At 28.3% G+C, this 20,450-nt stretch overlaps 1 protein-coding gene across 2 annotated transcripts in view; it reads left to right on the top strand.

The window, feature by feature from the left end:
• krz (beta-arrestin protein kurtz) overlaps nt 1-15,743 on the top strand; it is a 121,654-nt gene extending 105,911 nt beyond the window's left edge. For both annotated transcript variants that reach the window (XM_085809071.1, XM_085809072.1), the window contains exon 12: nt 59-15,743. In XM_085809071.1, the coding sequence (XP_085665197.1) occupies nt 59-143 (85 nt within the window). In that variant the 3' untranslated portion in view covers nt 144-15,743. The remainder of the gene's footprint in view (nt 1-58) is intronic.
• Nucleotides 15,744-20,450: the final 4,707 nt, after the last annotated feature.

The raw sequence follows: 20,450 nt of genomic DNA, 5'->3' as shown, positions 1-20,450 counted from the left end.
AATCATATGATTAATTATCTATTATGCGTGTGCTAAAGAGAAAATATTTTTTTAATAGGGATGCATGCATTGATGATGGAGATGATGATTTAATATTCGAAGATTTTGCTAGGTTACGCTTGAGGGGAGAAACTGAAGCATAATCTTACAGTGGCACAATATATTTATTTTATGTGACCCATGTTTGGCAACACATATATATATATATATATAGGTGTGTGTATATATATATATTTATATATATATGTATGTATACTACATACACACATTGTATGTACTATATATATATATATATATGCGCGTAAATATATAATTGTGTCTTTGTGTAGACATTATACAGATGGATACACATTTACACATACATAGAAAAATCTATTTGTGTATAAGCACGTTATGTTATCTTTGTAAATATTACTCTATAATTTCATGCTTCCTTATCATTTGCATTGTGAGCATTCTTGAATACTAAGTCATTTGGAATTCTGTACCCAAGTGAGCACAGATTATTAGTCTAATCTGGCAATTTCCAAAGGCATAATCTTCAGAAGAAAATTAGCTGGCAACCATTTGTAATTAAACCTTAAATTTGTGAATAATTTTTTTAGAGGGGGTCATAAAACATTTTAAATGTAGCTGTGTGGAATATGCAGAATTGAATTTTACAAGCATTTCAGTTGTGCACAGACTGTTCCAGTTATAATTCAATATTTTTTTTTTACGTGGTATTTAAAGTGTCTATCAATTAAATGATTATTCAGTTGCCTTTGAAAAAAGTGTTGAGAGTTTTAAATGTAGCAAGTTATTATTTTCAAAATTTCTAAATAAATATGGGGAGAGGCAATAATTAACTATGCAAAATTTGTTAATTTACTCATAAAATGCCTTAAATTTTATTGTAAATTGCTCTTTTATTATTGTGAATTTTTATATAATTATTGATGAGAACAGCTTCCTTTGATGACTTGATATTCTATGTAGTACATATGATTGATAGATCAGTCTATCTATTATATACGTATCTGTTTAGAAATAAACTTTTAGAACAAAATTAACTGTAAGAATATTATCCAGATTATTCTATTTAAATAAATCGGTGCTTACTTGCTTATTGTGTGCGTATGTGTGTGTGAGCTATGTTTATGCGTCCACATATATATAGTTTCAACTCTTAATATGTCTAAATATAAATGAGACATGATGTCTGTTAGTCTGCTTTCAGTGCATATTTATACAGTATCCTAATTTCAATTTCTTCACACAGATTTTCAGTATTTTTTAATTTGGCATTATCATCAGTTTTGAATAGCATATTTTTCAGTTGAGCTAAAAGATAAAGTAATGGCTTTTGTGGTAGTTTTGCTTTTCATGTAAATTTATGTTTGCTTATATTTATTTTGAATTCAACTACTTATGGTTATTGTAAACTGTCACTGCTCATCATTATCCAGTCCTGATTTTTTATGATATGCTTTTCCTTTAACAAAGAAGCAGAATATATAATAAAGAAAAATCATTAATATATATGTGCTATAATGTATGACAAAAGTGGGAGTTGAAACTTAAAATTATATCTCAATTCAGTTATTATAGCATTACGTAACAGATTGTGTTAAAGCTTACAAAGGATGCCATTTTATTTTAGCTGTAAAGGTCTCATTTGTACAATTTTTTAATTAATTTTTGAATAATGATATATAAAATTCAGCATCGGGCTGTGAAGATAAACTATTCACATGTCAGTTAGTTACTACAATTTAAGGAAGATCGGAGAAATCATCAGTGTTTTCATAAATTTTGCATGCTGTAAGTGTTTTGGTATTTTGAATTAGAGAAATGAAATTGTACCAAAATATATTCTTGGGAAATACTATCCTAAAATGCTGAGAAATGAAACATATTAAGAGTTGATTATGTCTATGGTTGTCCATGTTTATGCATATGCTTTTTGTGACTAAATCATGATATAATAGAGAGTTATTATTTTTTCTTACTAGTCTTTCTGTTTGTAGATGAAAGCAAATTTTAATTCCATGTGTTTTAGTAACAGGGGTGTTTAATATTCTGCCAGTATGATTCGTGCTGTGCAATAATGGTGGAATTTATTCTTATTTATATTGGATAAATCCAGTTTCAGAACTGAAATGAAAAGGAAATCATTTAAATAGATACACAGCAAAGATGCTATTTCATGTATGGAACAGTTTTTTTTTTTTTTTTTTAAGTCTTTGATTAGCAAAATATTATATTAGAAAATAATTCTCTGTAAACTGAGTAAAGTTATATTAAAGGTTACCGACTACATTTCTGTGTTGTATGCAAATGAGTTAATTACTGATATATTGTAGTTTTCGTAAATTGAAAATAACACATCATAAGAATGGTTCAAAATTTTAGGTGCAACTATATGGATTTCAGGCATGATCGTATGTATTTGATGCATTTTTGTAGGGCTATGCATTTAGTACAAACGAAGTAATATCAAATATAAATCAAACTTTGAATGCAAAAACGAATGAATGCAAATGAAACACTGTTTATAAAAATTTGTCTTATGTTTAAAGTACAAAGTTTTATGCATATGGCTGCATATATTTATTTATCTACATATTTTTTTAATGAATGTGTCAACTTTTTAAAAATTGAGAAATAATTATTATATCATAGTGATTTGAATTTGTCCTCTTAATGTTTTCCTTCTTAAATACTTCAGTCTGAAATACTGGATTTATTCATGCATTTGAAAATCATTGTGTAAATATGTTAAGAGAACTGATATTTGTATATTAGCCATAAACTTTTGCAAAAAATCGGAGATACATTAGTAACAACCATGGTAAAGTGAGGAGAGCATCATTGTTCTGAAAACTGGATTTTCTTGAATTCAATATGTTTCACAATGTAATGAAAAATAATAGTTTTCCAGAGTGAGGTAGTCACTTATATTCACCCCTGTTATTTTCTGCATGGAAATTTTCATGCATGTTTCGTAATTCCAGTACAGTAGTCTGTTGTTACACTGCAAATGCTTAAGCGTTTTATCTTAATGTATTTTTGTCCAAACTGTTTTTGAAAAATCAGGTGCTGTAGTAATAGATGAAAAAGAATACCCTCCCCATCTTGTGAAAAATATTTTGTATGGTTCACAGGGTATTTACCAATTAGCTCCAGTGCCAATAATTGCCCTTGATTGAAATATTTTGGCACTAACGCAGATATGGTACATGAGTGTTCTGTACTCGCATAAATGGGCAATTGTATAGATAAGAATTGTTATCAATGTGTATGTGGGTTTTGTTTTTATGTGACTTTTTTAAAATTACATTGCTTAATAGGTCTAATTTTAAGTATTTTCCCTCGCTTAGTGTTCATATTCATCATTGACTATCTGGCCATCAATGAAGCAAAATATTTTTCTCATTAGCTAAATGAAAACTATTTTTCAATTGATGCAAGTTTGCCTTTTTTTTTTTTATTCTCACTTCATCTGCATGCTTTCTAAGCCCCCTTTTCTTCCTTTCTTATTAAATCAGAATTCTCAGAAAGGCAAATAATTGTTGTAGGTAATTTATTTTGCACTCTGTATTCATGATGATGATTCATTCATTTTAATAAATGTCAGGAAGCTAGCTATTTTAAGTGTTGTTGACACTTGTAAATCTCAAATATGTACTAGCATTATTTAACTAATCCTCCCTTTAAAAAAAATTTTTTTTTGTGACTATTCCATTTAAGTGTGCATTTATGTAACATTTAAATTTTGATTTTTGTACATATTGATTATATTTTTTAGGTTTAAATGAAATGTAAAATACAGTCCCTCTTTTATATGTAAAGCCGTTACAGAGATTTGTGAAAGAGGAATATAAATCTGGTCATCATTTTCTTCCTCTTTGTTATGTATTTATATGCACTTGATATAAAGCTGATTGAGTTATAGTGTTTTCTATGATATTTTCAAGCTTAATAAAGTGTTAAATTCCAAAAAATTATTTACATTGGTAATATCTGCGAAGATACACACCAGGCATATTTAGTTTTTAAATAATTTGTTGTGAATTTTATCTCAATCTCTGCTGAAAGCATAGATGTCTCGTATTTTGATTAAGTTTGTTTGCATGTGTAAAGTAAGTTTTCTATCCAGTGTTGAATTTTTTAAATTTAAGACTTCTATGTGTAATTGAGTGAAAAGCATTTATTGAAGTTACAGCAATTGTGTGTAGTGCTTGGGGTATTAATACTTTTCTTTATGAAGAATGCTTTTAAAAGTGAAATGTATTGCAGCATTTATAGTAACTAACTGTAGCTTATGACATTAGAAAAGTAAAAATGTTCCTTGTATGATGTCATTAAATGCATTTGAAATTTTTTTTCTCATATATATATTTATTTGTTTTTTAATTCTTTTAAGCAATTACATTTGTGTTGAGTATGAAATGCATTTATCAAAAATCATTCCTGTATTATTGCTTAATAGTGTATGTGGAGTCATAATAATCAAACTAATATTGTAGATATTGATATGTATGTTATGCTTCGATTACTCCGAATATATTTTTTGTGTTTAAATATGGTTTATTTGTTTACATTTAGACTCAGTTTCAGTAATTTTATGTTACTCTGTTATTAAACATATCAGTAATGTTGTTTGATCTAAGAAAGATATTTGAAAGAGGAAAACACTACTCTGAACAAAATAGTTACGTTACTGCGATTTAAAGTTGCCAAACTATTGTAAATACTATTTTCTAAAAAGTAGTTTTAACATCACAGCTTGCTGACTCTTTTTTTATCTGATAACTTTTCAGTAAATAATCTAAAAATGTTAACTGCTCCCTTTTTTCTGCCATGTCATTCACTTCAGGAACTTTATGTCTGTGTTATTGATTTTGTTATTCATTTGTTTTTACTGTAATGTATGTTGTAAAGATCTTGAATTCTGAGATTTCCCCCTTCCCCTTATCATTGAGCAAAAGCCTTCTGTCAAATTTTAGTTGACAGATTTTTTTTTTCTTGTAAAGGCTTATTCGTCATAAAATATTCATCTGACCTCCATATTTATAGCCATTTAATTTTGTAATTATATTCGTTTTTTGTTTCTGTAGTGTGCTTTCGTGATATACATTCTTCATATGTTACTATATTGTTAATTTTTATTTTGTAAAGCTTGTGAGATTTAGTATTGATAACTCTCAATTAAAAAACAACAGTTAATGTATAGAATTCCTAATTTTGACTTTTTAGCTGATTTCTCATTTATTTTACACTTTAGATAAGCTTTACAGTACTTTAATTTTTGTAAATCATTCAGTATGTTGAAAGATTTTTGTTTTACTATATTGAATCAGATTCTTTTAGTGACTATAGTTTTGTTTGTTAAAAACAAAAAGGTCAGACAAATTTCTTATACTGTTTGCTGTTAACATAATAAGCATTAAACATATAAAAATTTTATAAATGTATTTAAAATTGTATCTGATGAAAGAAGTATCATTGTCAGGATACTGTATATAACTGTGTTTTATTAATCTTCCACTTATTCTTTTAAAAATCAGGTGCTTAAATTCTCATATTCTGAAACTCATTTCTACCTCAGATTTTCTTTTTAATACTCCTGATTTTGTTTATATTCAATCCATTAGCTTACAAAAATGTAAAGGTAATTTCTAGATCAGCTTTTATTTTGTGAAAAAAAATAAAGCATCTCATTATTTGTTCTGGTATTCTTCATTAAAATAATGTCGATACATATTTTCTAAAATTGCAGGTCCAATTTTATTTTCCATTTAACATTATTTTAAGAATTTATTTATTTGATGCAAGTATTTCTCTGTGTACAGATAAAATCATTGTTTCAAAATGACCAACGGAAAAATTTTCGCATGTTTTTTATGTGTTTATGAAACAGGAAATCAAACATGAAATTATAACAGTTTTCTATAAAATGTTCTTTACTTTTGGTGCTGTATATTTACTTGGTAAAAAATTTAAATGTATTGAAGTTGGATTATTTTTATCTTTCAGTAGCATGGAAAGCTTAGAGGCATTTATATCCAAACTGGCAGTCTTAATGAATTGTTACTCACCACTATTCATTCTTCTGGCATTTTTACTGTTCTTTGCAGTATGATGTGCTAAATCAAAAAAAAAAAAAAAAAAAAAAAAAAAAAAAAAAAAACTTACACTGGAAGAAGTCCATAGCCCAGTAGTTACATCCGAGTTTGTATGTAAATCTAGTCTAATTTGATATTATTAAAAGATTTCATTTCCCCATTTTCTCTGTTTCTATTAAGTGCATTATAATTCTGATAAAAATATTATTTATTTAAGAAATCCAAAGCATAATCATTGATTTATTATTTGTGTAATTTTTGTTTGCCTTTTGTAATCTGTACACATATAGTAGAGTCCCTCAAAACTCGACTCCCAGTTAAGAGGAATTCCATGTAACTCAAAAATCTTTTCTTTTTCTTTTCATAATCTATAAAATTAAGCAGGATATTATCTTTAAAATAATGTGATGGTCTATTAATAGGCAGACTAATAATTTCTTACATTTCTTGTATGGTGCAAACAGTCTAAACATATTTAAATTACTGCAGTATTGAAATTACGATACATATTTGTAAATACGGATCTCCACATAGTTTTCCTCTTCTGTTCAAAGATTTGTTATGGTATTCTGATCTTACAATCTCTGTCTTTCCCTTTGTGATACAATTTTTTGGAACGTATATAATGAGTTTGGTTTTATTCCTTTCATAGAAATTCCAGTCTACATTATTCCCTCTTTTCACTAATAAAATGCCTGCAGAAAATTAGGTAATTGCTGTCAATTACCTTTCACATTTCTCTTTTGTGTTGCTGGCTGTTGTCAGGTTTATGGCTGTAATTTTAAGCTAAATTCTCAGTTCATTCTGGATATAGTTTCTGAGGCTTATACCTAGTGCATTGTGTTGCCTGTGCAAGCAAAAATGCCGAACAAGAAGAAAAGAAAACAACATAACTGTGAAAATGAAACTGGATGCCTTAAGAGACTGGAGAAAGAGAAAAGAATTAATAAAATGTCCGTAGATTTAGGTAGTTGAAATATGAGTTGTGAATAATTTACCCCTTCTGTAAAGCTCGACATTTGCAATAAGTTGGTATCCTCTCAATTTTTGCCTCAGATAGAGTTTGCAGGACTCTACTGTACCTTCTTACTGTACCTTTAATGGGGCCGATGTTGCATTGCAAGTTTTCACTGACAGTTTGATCAAAATTTTATAACCATTTTAGAAATTAGTATCTAGCTGAGATCATTAAAATTCTTTCTTTGTAATATTGATGCTGTAACAATTTTGCTTTTATTTGCTTTGAGTATGTTCTAGTTTATTTGTATTGATTGCTGGATAAGTTTTATAGCTTTGCTCTTGGGATGTTTTGGCAATTTATAAACAAGCTCACTTGTTGCAGCCATGTGGGCTTGTGTCTGTAGTTGTGATCATAGTATTGATTAGGTATTATTGAGCTGGCCTAGTCATTTAACTAGTCGCCATTGAGTGAGAATCTTGAAAAAAGATGATCTCAGCTCATCAGGAATTATATATATATACTTATATATATATAAAATAGGAAAATTTGAGAGTGTGAAAGTTAAATAAGTCTGAACAAGGCTTACAATGTTGACTTTTTCAACTCATCATAATTTATGATATTGGGAAACAAGCAATAAAACCTAAAAGCTGTGCTCTTTAATAATGGTTGTAGAATGTCTGTGTCAGAGGTGCAAATTTTTTATGGGAGTCCTCCAATATCTACTTAGGAGATGGCAGTAACTGTCTTGAAAATTCTCTTATGGGTAGAAAAAGGTCATTGTAAGAAACTGAAAATTAAGAGTTCCCAGTTAAAATAACATATCAAAATTTTTCGTGTGAAAAAATTTCAATGAATTTCAAAACTACCTACCGGCTTGAACTGTCTGTAACTATACACCTATCGATATAAGGTTTACATATGTTAATGTTCGTTTTTTAATGTGTTTATTAAATTATTTATTGTTTTATTAAATTATGCCTAAAGGTTCTCAAATTTTGCATGTCATTTAATGTTGTATTTGCTGTTTTATATTTTTATTTGTGAAATGTTTTCGTAATTTTGCATGGTGGTATTAATTTTGATTCTTATTCAACTTGTAATTAAATTGCTTTTTATCCTTCTCTATAGTTAACATTCTGATCTAGTAATTTGCATTGAAGTTTTGTAGGAAGCAAGGATGTTCCCATGTCTTCATCGCTCCAAAAAATTAACATTCCATAAATTAGTACTAAAAGTTTTACAAATGCTGAACAGAGATTTGTACTAAAATGTGTAATAACTGAAAGTCCAAGAAAATTATTTTTGATTTAAGAATTTGTAACTTAACTTTTAATGTGCTTGCTATTTAATGCAGTTTTTGTGCATATTCTTCACTAAAGCATGAAGCTAGCTTTGTCATTTCTGTAAATTAGTTGAAATATATATTTAAAAGCATGTCTTTTATGACTGAAATCAGGTAAAACTGCATGAAGTAATCTTATAGTGTATTTTCACATATAAAATTACAAGTATTCTAACTAAATGTAAATCCAATCATTATATGTGTGCTCTGTAAACTCTTGAGTTGTTGATTGGAAGTATCTCAGCAAATGAGTGATGGTTTTCATAAATGCCATATAAGTGTTTGTAATGCCTTTATATAATGAGTGGAATATATGAAAGTGCTTATTAAATAGTTGAAATTATTAAATCAAAATGATGATATCCTAAGTCATGGTGTAAAAATGAATGAGGTAAAATCATGTATATAATCTACATAAATTCATAATGTTCAGCATGGTAATTTTAATGAGCGTACATTCAAATTTCATAAAATTGTATTTGTCATCAATGGTTTAAAAATAATGTGTGTTTAAATAATGATAATACATTCATTTTAAATTTTGAATAATAAATATTTCTAAATTTTGTAGTTGACTGTATTATTCTAAATGGGGAGAAAAATTTAAAATCATTAAAGTTATCTAAACAAATGAATTCAATTGAAGTTAATATTTAACCAGTCATTTTAATAGATTCTCGAGCAGACATTTTAATTCTTTTCATTTTTCAAGAAAGTAAGGAGATATTTTCTACAGTAATTATTTGCAATAGCGAAATGTACTCCCATCTTTTGCCAGAAGGCTGTAGGGTGTATTTTAATGGTAGATTATTGTTCAGAACATTTTAAATGAATCATCATGTTTCTAAGACTCCAACAGAGCTATCCATAGGCATGGCTAATGATTGTGCTTAAATTTGAAAGCTTAACTCCCAACAAAAATTTTATTCCAGTATGTTAAATAATGTGTGCATCCAATGTTTTTGTTGAGTTCTTGTATATGATTTTATTAGTCCATTGACTAGATGAAGTGATATTTAGTAGTGTATTATTAATTATTAAATGTCTGTAATTTCTGTAGCATGTTGAAGGAAAAATGAATTAGCAAATTCCAGTATCCTTGGATAATCATATTATTAAGAAAGGAAATGCTTTAAGTAGAAGAAGTTTATATTGCATCATGCTACAATTTTTTTAACACAAATAAGCAAAATACCCTTTGTACCATTTTTAACAGAAGTAGAAAAATGTCTTAAATATTTAATCTCCAACTAATAAGTAAGGGAACCTCAAATTAGAAAATATAAGGATTAGATTCATTTGTGTATGCTTTTAGCATTTTTGCAAGTTTCCAAAATGTTAAAGCGGGAACGAAAAACTTGAAAGTTCTAGTTAATTACTAGTACAAACTTCTGTTGACCAATATCTGGACCACTTTCTTTCAGACAGGAAGAAAAAAGAAATGTAATGTGAGATATTGCAATAATAATGAAACACAGCTATATATGCTATAGTTTCTTTAAAAATTCATTCACAGAAGAAATTTGACCTTACAGATGTAATATTAGTATTTTTATCATTTCTATTTGGGATCTTGAAATATATATTAAAGGAAAAAGTTTTGCCTACTAAAGCATCATTCTTCAAATATGTACTGCCAAAACTAATTTGCTTAACCCTTTGACGCACGGTGGTCGCGCCTTGAAACCACCATTTTTCAATTTTTTTCCCTCCTCTTTTTTTCGAAATTTTTGAGTCAAAATTAATTGCTTACTGATCTTTTACCTCTAAATAACACAAATAGACTGCAGAATCATACATGTTTTAGATATTAATACTTCAAATCGGATGCCTTTTAAAATTTGTTTTCGATGAGACAAAATAACTTCTTTGTATTAATATAAACAACTTTAAATTTCAAAAGTTAGTCATCGCACATCATGATTTCTAACATAAACAATAAAAAATTGCAATAATTAAACTGCACATATAAAAAAATCCTTCTATAGTATGGCATTTGTTATGTGGTTTCAGGGCGCAACCATTGCGCCACTAGAGCATTGTGTCACGATGCTCACAGTCCTCTAGAGGTTCGGTGGTCGCGCCTTGAAACCACTGGCATTTGCTTGCTTTTCAAATAGGAATGTTTATTTTTATCCGGATATAGATAAGGGGCTTTGAAACCACAGAGTTATTTTATTACTAAATAATACTTGCACCTGCCCAGCAAAAGGTCTTTCTTTTCCAGAGACTTTTCTCTGACCTCAACACACTTGCTCCCCAAGCTAGTATTGCGATTTTATAAATTATTTCCTGTGGTTTTAATTTAATGTTAATATACTTTGCTATAATTAAAAATAGGAATCACGTAAAAGTTTTATCTAAATTTAAAATATTTTCTGAATATTTGGGGACGAAATACGAATAAAATAAGTATGAATGGGAAACGAATGATCCGTACAAAGACAAAAAGACCAAGCCCCCACCATTAACATAAAAAACCACAAATTTCATGTGCCAGATGAAAAGAAACTAAATAACGCTGGACATATACCAGTGAAATTTAGATCCAGGCAATGTACATTTTGTAGCACAAGGAAGAAACCTCATAGAAAAAGATACATGTGCGAAATGTGCAGTGTGAGTCTATGCATGTACCAAAAAGAAAAAACATGCTTTGAACAGTGTCACAAAAAAAAAATTGTTCTTTGGGGAAAAAAAAAACAACGATTTTTTAATCCTTATTTTTCTGAGTTTTTAATCCATTTATCGAAATGTCCTTATTTTGTAGGTACTTATATTTTTACTGCTATAGAAAAATTACATAAATGTTTATTTTTTAATAAACATTTTTTTCCTGACAATTTACTTTGTAAAATAATGACATATATTGCAATTCTTACATACATTTTTTTTAAATCCATAAATTTAGTCATTTTTTCGAAACGCGTGCAGAAAGTGGTAATTTTTTTTCCCTACTACCTCAGTAAGTTTCAAAGTCCTAGACGTGCGGTGGTTTCACAGTGTGACCACCACCCACAGAACAATGGGCGAGAGTAGATTTTTTTAAATTCATATAATCAAAGGGTTAAGCATTCATGTTAGTGTCGAACCATAAGTTTCCGTAAGTTGTTAAATTGGTCTGTGCCATACATTCTAAAATTTCAGAATATTTTAGGAGTGAAATAATTAAATTATTTCTATTAATTATTTATATATCTATCTTACACTTCACATTTTTCACAGGAAAGTAAATATTATTCACATGAATATTTATAAAATTCTTCCTCAGTGACGCTTTGCCGGCAGTGCAATATGCATATTTAAAGTCAATATGAAAATATAATGTTAATCATTTCTAAGAATTTTATTGTTAAATCGAAAGGTTGCAGTGTGTTCCCTTATTTAAAAAAATTCACTCTTTGAAATAATGCCTCCTGCCCTGATTTGAATACATTTCTGGTCAACTTAAGTTCCTGTGTGCCACTCCTTGCCCAATTCCCAGTTTAAAATTGGATTTAAATTGTATATTTTTTTGGGGGGAGGCTAAATTCAAGTACAAATAGTTTATCATAAGGAAGCCCTGGGTTTCCTGAGCTGTGGTTAGATTCTATTGTTTGTCAGTAAGATTCTGTTTTCCATTTTTATTTTAAAGATCATTGATTTGCCTTAATGGAAAAGTAAATAATAATTTTTGCAAAGTGAATATACCATCCTCTTAAATTCTTCAAATTTATTTCAATCAGTTAAATGTTGTTTTATTGTAACAGGGTCTTGATTATCTCTCGTGTGCCCATCAGCATAGAATACAAAGTACATCTAGAGAGTTGATTATTTAAATGAGTTAGAATCAATTTAAAAGTTATTTGTGATTTGTTACATTAGTTTTAAAGTAAATTTCAGTATTTCAAACATCAATGCCATTTTGTAATTGTAAGGATTATTTAGGGCAGACATTTTTAAGATACTAATCATTTGTTATCGTAAACAGCTCTCTTACTGCAACAATGAAACTTTGAGTGAAAAATAAACTTGTAAAATATTTAAGTTACTGTAAATACTCCTTTCCAATAATGGTTAAATGTTTTTATGTAGAGAATGAATATTTTGAAGTATAAAATTGGCACTGCTGTGTCCTAGGAAAATAACTTGTTTTAGACAAAGGAATTCTGGACTGCTAGTAGTGAAAAGGATATTTGATTCATATTATTTTTTATATTTTATTCCTGCTGTTTAAAGTTGTAAAAATGTTTTGCAAGCTACCTGGTAAGATGTGCTTACCTTCTGATATATAAGAGTAATTCAGAATACTTTAGTGGGAACTAATAAAGCGTCATGTTTTTCATTTAGCTATAACAGAAACAATCCAAAAACTTCGATTTGGAGCATTGAGAACATTTTCATATAATAAAAAGTGAAGTTTAGAAAATAATCATTTGACTAATCTGAAAATGTTTACAAATTCCCATTTTTTTAAGGACCTAGTTACAGCGTTCTAGAATTCTCTCTCTCTTTTTTTTTTTTTTTTTTTGTAATGTAAAAGATTATTATTATTCAAGATTAACTTAACAGTGAAGATAAGACTAATAAAGAGTAGCAGATTAAAATTTGAAATATATTTTAACTTTAAAAAGTTCTAAAACATAGCTCAAATGCTTAAAAAGTTAGAATCAAAATTCAGCAGAAACAAATTAAGAAAGACTACCTTCAAAAAAGAACATTTTGAGCAGGAAAAAATTAATATGAAAACACAATTTTCTCTAAAAGCATCAAATTACTTTGTATTGCATTTATTTTTAAATAAACGTAAATAAGTTACATTGAACCATGACATGAGTGGGACATTTGCCAGAAATAAAAATGATGGGAGGCTTGTAAGATTAAAATATAATACATTATATAATAATGTGGCAGTGTTTAAAAAAGGTATTTAGGGGGCCATTTATAAGATCTGTCTGAGGTTTCAAAATCTGTCATCACTCTACTGCTGCAGTATCACGAAATGTGTAGAAAGTCAGTCAGTCAGTCAACAACTAGAAAGTAAACCTTTATAATATTTCAATTTTATGATATATTAAGCAAAATATGTAAAAAAAAAAGATAATTGTAATGTTATTTTTTGTGTGTCTGTGTGTGGTCTCTTGTATTTAAGAATGTCTGTCATTCACATGCAGGATCTTGAAAGTTAATGTTTCTGCTTCAGATGTTAACCACATACTGTTATCTATTAAAATGCCTTTTCAGCTTGTTTCTGTCAAATTTGATGCCAAGGTAAGGTTGAATTTTGTATGCAGAATAATTTTTTGTACCTGAAGATGATGTGGTTTATTTCTGTTCATCAAACTGCATTACATTTTTAATGGAACTAATGCCTAATTAATTGAGTGTGTTATTGTTAAAATTTATCAGTTTACTTTATTTGAGCTGTCAATATCAATATGAAGTATTTAACAGCCAAAACAGTTTGCAATTGGGATTATTTTCTAATTTGTGTAATGATATATATAACTAAATTTTGTTTTGCCCATTAAAAGTTTTACTTTTTCCTTTTTTATAAAGTGTGTATAAAGATGTTAAAGTTTATAAAATGGGGTTTTGCTGATTGTTTTTCAAATGAGAATGCACTGAACAAAATAACTTGCAATCAAGAAAAAACATCTAAGGAGAAAAAAGTTGATGAGCTAATTTTTTTTCCTGATTATGCTTATTTTTGCATGCTAGTAATTTAAAATACAGTCAATCATTAGAGACTTATCAGTATTTTGTGTATTTTTATCATATATACGTAGTATAGTCTATGCTTGCTTATTAAGTGCATATTGAGGGTCAAAATTAATTGTATTCAACACCTGCACTCTTAGAGGCACTGCCAACAAAATTCTTCTAGTATTAAACTTCTTTCTGTATAGCTAGCAATTCAAGAATAATTTTTTTATGTGTGATTATGAATTAGTACACTTTTTATTATTTTTTATGTTTTTCTGCCGGTTATGGTTAAACTGTTCTTTGTATTTCTGCTTTCATAATCAAGTTTTTAGCCAGTGCGTACTTTATACATATTATTTTGAAAAAATAAAATTCATTGTCCTTATGGTAATTCATTGTGTATGATCGTGAAATTAGACTTTGAAATAAAAATTTCATTTTAACTTTCCTTTAATCCTCAAATGTGATTTAAAATTTTTGATAATGTGGGTTTTTAGCTATTAAATGAAATTGGAGGAAGAAATTTAATCAAATTGCAAGGAAAAGCAGAATATATCTTCTGTCTGTTATTATTAATTTTGCAATTCACCTTTCTTAACAAAATGTCTGCTAATATTTATTAATTTATTTTCTAAAACCCTGTGATAATTGGAATCTGCTTCTCAGTTATCTTTGTATTGCAGTTAAAAATATCAGTTTACACTGTTCATTATTATGAAGGTCTTATATTGCTGTGTATGTTTATGTATTAAACTTTCATGCATGGTTTTATTTTTAATTTTTTTATTAAAAAACATTTTTTAAGTCCCCTTTGCAATTTAATCTGTAGTAACTCATATTTATATATGACCAAAGATATAGAAATACTATCTTTGTATATGACCAAAGGTGGTAGAATCATGTACTAAAAGTTATTATATATAGTGTGATTCAAAAGTAACAGTAAATAAAAGTTCAGTAATTGGAAAAGTATAGAATATAGACAATAACACTATGGAGTTTCCACAGAAGTGCACAGAAAGGATGAAGGTTTTTTTTTTTTTTTTTTTTTTTTTTTTTTCCCCTTCTAATAAAGATCCTCTTCTTTTTTTTTTTTTTTTTTTCTTATTCTGAGAATAGTTATATTTTTGTTTGAAGTCACAGAGGTCAGTTCACACAGCAGCAGCCGACATATAGTGGAAGAAATTATTTCTCATCATGTCACAGAAAATAACAGCTGTAATGTTTTGCAGAATGTCATACTACACCTGGCAGCCATTCTCATGGATTGCAGCCATTACATTTGGCAATTTGTAATCTTAATATTGCTTTGTAACACTGTCACATCACTGTACGAACTTCTGACATAACTGAAGCAAAATGTAACTGTTCTGGCAATAAAATCTTTCGTCATTGTTAAAAAGAAAGTTTTTCTATGTATTTCTGTAACAACTGCATAGTAATAATGTATATACTTTTCGAATATTTACTTTTTCTGTTACTTTTGGATCACAATGTATTTCAGCAAGAAATTTAATTTTATTATAATTTAGTTTCTTCCTCTTATAGTAAGCATTGAAGTAATGATAGTAATTTGTATTATATATTTAACATTAGTCAAAAGTAATAATTAAACAAAACAAAAAAAAAAAAAAAAAAAGAATATTTTGTTACATTTCTATAAGCAACACAATCTTGAGAGGGCTCAAACTGCTGAACATTGCTAAATATGATTATTAGTCTAAGATTCACCAAATATAATTTTGAAGGTTTTTACTGCTAGATAATGATTAAACTGTGTTCACACAAACTAGTTGGCAAAACATTTTATATTTTTTGATATGGTGCTGATGGGTAATTTTTGATATATTACCTATATTTTCGTATAATGAAGATAATGTTTTCAATAGAAACTGTCTACATTATAAAGGTAAATTAAACATCGATTCAATTGCAATTCATTTAAGTAAATTATGGCTGGGGAAAACTGTTCCTCTGATTTTAGTATTATGCAATCTGTTTTATGAATTGTGTAAGAAATGAATGCCATCTAACTAGTGCAACTTGTAAAACTGATCTTTAATCATGTATATTAAAATCAGTCTGTTAATACTCTTTTGAATGAAATAATTATCTAAGCACTGCTGTGCAACTCATTATTTTCTAATTGAATTGTTCTTATCACTAAAGTGTAGAAAGTTTTATTTTAAATAAAACTTTAAATAAAACTTAAAGGGGAATTTGAGCAGAAACACTTTGTTTATTATGATTGCATAAATATATTAAATGCCATTTTAGTATGTGAATATATTAATTTATGTAAATATATTAAATGTTTACATAGTAATACTGAAAATACTTTCAGTACTATGTTAATTTAAAAATTGTTCTGTGTATAGTCATAGTCTTTGTTAAATGTGCTTTTTTGTGAGTATTAATCTTTTCATATTTAAACATAATATCTCTCTGCTAAGAGTGTTTTTGAACTCTAATAATACAGAAATGTTTCTGTACCTAGAAATACACTCATCATTTTAACTGCTTAAGACTACTTATTTTATTAGTTGAAAATATTTTTTTTTTTAATTAATGTAATCTTCTGAGGAGAAAGGGAAGAAATATATAACATTGTGTGATAAATTAATAGCATAGTTTTAAAGTAATTGGATGTATTAACACTGATATAAGGTGTGTGTGTACACACTGGCAACCACCAGAGGGCTGTGATCCCAACTCACTAACTCGCCAATCCCACAAAGGTTATGGTTTGCATGTTTCTGCAGTTTTGCTTGGGTTGCCTTTCGAAAACATAAAGTCAAATGTCTGTATTTTATTTGTTTTTTCATGCAGCACTGTCTTTTTATACATATTTACACATTTCTTTGCCAGAAATATTGTTGGCCATTGGCTTTCTTCCTAATTAGTGTTCATTTTGAATTTTCTTCAATGAAATTTTGGATATTTTTTCTAGTTATTCTGTTTTGAGTTACTTTCTTATAAATAACTGTGCTGTTACTATAGCAAAAACTGTAGTATTATATAAGACAAGTCAATGCATAGGAGGTTCAGAAAGCAGCCAGATAAAAATTAATGACTAGATTTTTGTTATTTTTTTAATCCTAAACGGTGTTAGCCCAAAAGGGCTATTAATTTCGTTTTGGCATTTGGTGGTGGAAGCTTTAAATGTCTGTTTCACTTTTCAAATTGTTGCTACCAAATATTATCGCCCTGTGTTATATTTAAAGAAATTAAATAATGAAGAATCTGCATAAATGTATGTATATTTCACACATTGTGATAAAACAATGGTACCTAGAGCCATCAAATTTTGAATAACATAATCCTCTACTGAGTAAGGGCATCTGGAAGCCCAAATTTGGAATTTGTTTTATTATCGTTTTCATATTTTTGTAACACTTTAACAAGTTTTTGATTAACAAACTTAAAAATTTCAAAGTGAGCAATGGCAACACTGTACGGGGGGGGGGCCTTTTATTTCTAGTGCGTGAGACTGTGTATTGAAAACTCTAAAGATTAACTCATTTTAAAATTAATTTGCGATATTGCTGTTGAATTGACTTTTACAGTTTAAGTGCAAAGAACATGATATTTAATAATACAGATAACACATGAAACATTAAAAAAAGGCCCCTTTGGTGTAATGTAAAATCTGAGAGCTTTCAGATTTTATTTATTTATTTTAAAAAGGTGCAAAGTACCCAATAAACATTACACAGTAATCTTTAGAAAGCACTTCATAGTCCTTTGAACTTTCACATTTGAAATGTAAGGATGCTGAACATAAAGATCTTTTTAATCACTCTTTTTGTATGTTTAGTGTTTAAACCATTTTTCATAACATTTGTATGAATTGCAGCACAGGATCATTTTGCTGAAACTCTTCATGACCAATTAATTATTCGATCAGGCTTGTTTCTTTAGATTTTTAATTTCTTGCAAATGTTGAGGAAGTAACAAAATTGCAACTAGTGTATTGATAAAGCTGCATGCTTCACAGTGATAAAATTTTCTTATTTTTTGTATTATTATGATTATTATTATTGTCAAAGCTCCTCTTTTACTAAATATTGAAAACGTCTATATTTTATTTTGATTCATAAGTGCTAGATGCATTCCAAGTGATCAACTATGATGAAACTAACATGTTGTCTCCTCACAAAAACATTGGAAGATCATCTCATTCCAGGATCATTCCCTCTTACTGGAAAATATGCTTTATATTCACTATTATATGAAAAGATACTTTATTTAGAAATATTTTCCGTTGCATTATTTGCAGGGTTATGTACTATATACAGTACAAAGTCTGTAATCCGGACGTCCATTATCCGGAATGGTCTATAATCTGGACCTCAAAGCCACAAACTTTTTTTTTGTATGCTTTACGCATTTGCGTAATGCGTTTACGCATGGACGTTTAGCACCAAAAACGAAGCAACTTAAACAACTTGCATTGAAAGAAATGTTTAAAGTTTTTGATACTATCTCAGTAAACAAACTGACCAATATCAGGGTTTTAGGTGTAAAACATCTGTTATGTTCATCTTAAAGTATTTTCAGTTTTTGTATTTTAAATGCCGCATGTTTGAAATTTTGATGAGTTTTCCATTACTGAAAGAGGGTATAATTGCATATATATCTTTTGAATATACATTATTGTATTATATGTTACAAGTTAAGCTGAAATACAAATTTAGCTTTTAATTTTGGAAGAAATTGTTTTCTGTTCTGGTCAAGATACATAGTTTTTATGTAATTTTGGACTATAATTTTAGTCTTAAGATATTAGATTTGATATATACAGAATCCTAATTTTAAAACAGTTTTATTAAAAAAGTATTTGAGGTAGCCTAACAATTTATATTGCTATGTAAATATGAAAATTCGACTTTAATTTAAGCCTATTTGTTGCCCTGCAGATAAGCTGTTTCCATGCACTTATGTTTCATCATGTCTAGTATCTTTGTAGCAGCAAATGATGCATTTTGCCGTAGGTGGCTGTGCCCCATTCATTAGTGGAAAATTGCATTGAATATTTGTAAGAAGTTTAATTACGGCACACCACACAACTTCACTTTTTATGTTGCATTTGGCATTCTTATGTTTACTGTTGAGCAAAGCTTTTGCTTCTCACCTATTCCTACCCTTAAAACTCTGGTACGTTCCAATTATTTTGTTAAAAAAAAAAAAATTAAGAGTTCTACACAGTAAATCACAATGCACAAGTCAGGTCTATGCTCTTGATGATTCTATATTTCATAATTTGAGCCAAAATATAATATTTATGTATGTTAAGCATTCAAAAATAACAAGAGAATATCTGGCAGTTATATTTCAAAAAATGTGCAATGTTTTTGGGATGTTGAATTCATTCAGGTATTTAATTACATACAATATATTTATTCAGAATTTTTCATTTTTTTTTCCCTTACAGTATGTATGTACAGATATTGAGTTGATAGAAGCAGTAAGAATGACATTTCATGTAATAACTTGCACTGAATGCGTTTTTTATGTTCTAATATCATGCTCCTTAAGTTTTGTCCCTGATTCAAATCTAAAAAATAATTCAGTTATAATTAACTTCCTTTATATCCTCTTCATTTTATTTTAACTTTGCATGTGTGTTTGTGGTGTCTAAATGTCATGGTTAGCAATTTCAAGGTCTTGCATAAGAATATTTTTAATTGTATTGAGATGGGTATTGTAAGAGTACCAAGTGAATAGTAATTTTCAGTCTATTTAAAATTTGTGTTCTTGCTTTCTCTTCTCTAGTGTTTCTAAAGCTATAATTATCAAAACTATTTATCTTATGGTATTAGTTATATGGTTTTTCTGGAATAAATGGATTTGAAATGTGTGCTTTGTCGTAAAAATATTCTCAAGTAATTTTCAGTCTGAATAGTAATTTTCAGTCCATTTAAAATTTGTGTTCTTGCTTTCTCTTCTCTAATGTTTCTAAAGCTATAAGTATCAAAACTATTTATCTTATGGTATTAGTTATATGGTTTTTCTGGAATAAATGGATTTGAAATGTGTGCTTTGTCGTAAAAATATCCTCAATTTTTTTTAAAAGTATAGATCATGTTTGGATAGCTGTTGACTGCCGTATGATTTACAGTGAGTGCTTCATTAGATTATTTTTGTCTTGTCTGAATCTGAACTTTAGTGGTAATTGTAAAATATTGTATTCATGATAGGTATGTATTGTCGTATCTTGTGTTTTTGTGGAATTTTGTTGGTTAATTTTGCATTTCTGTTGGCATTATAAATGATACTGAAATGGAATTTTTTTAACTGCTATCAGTTTGCTCCAGTAAAACTAACCTTGTGCTGTATATTCCACAGT

Source organism: Stegodyphus dumicola, chromosome X2 (assembly GCF_044657685.1).
Source record: "Stegodyphus dumicola isolate Sdum_Otavi_A_Nest chromosome X2, ASM4465768v1".
Taxonomy (NCBI): Eukaryota; Metazoa; Arthropoda; class Arachnida; order Araneae; family Eresidae; genus Stegodyphus; species Stegodyphus dumicola.
The sequence above is the reverse complement of the archived record's forward strand: the minus strand, read 5'-3'. Positions and strand labels throughout refer to the sequence as shown.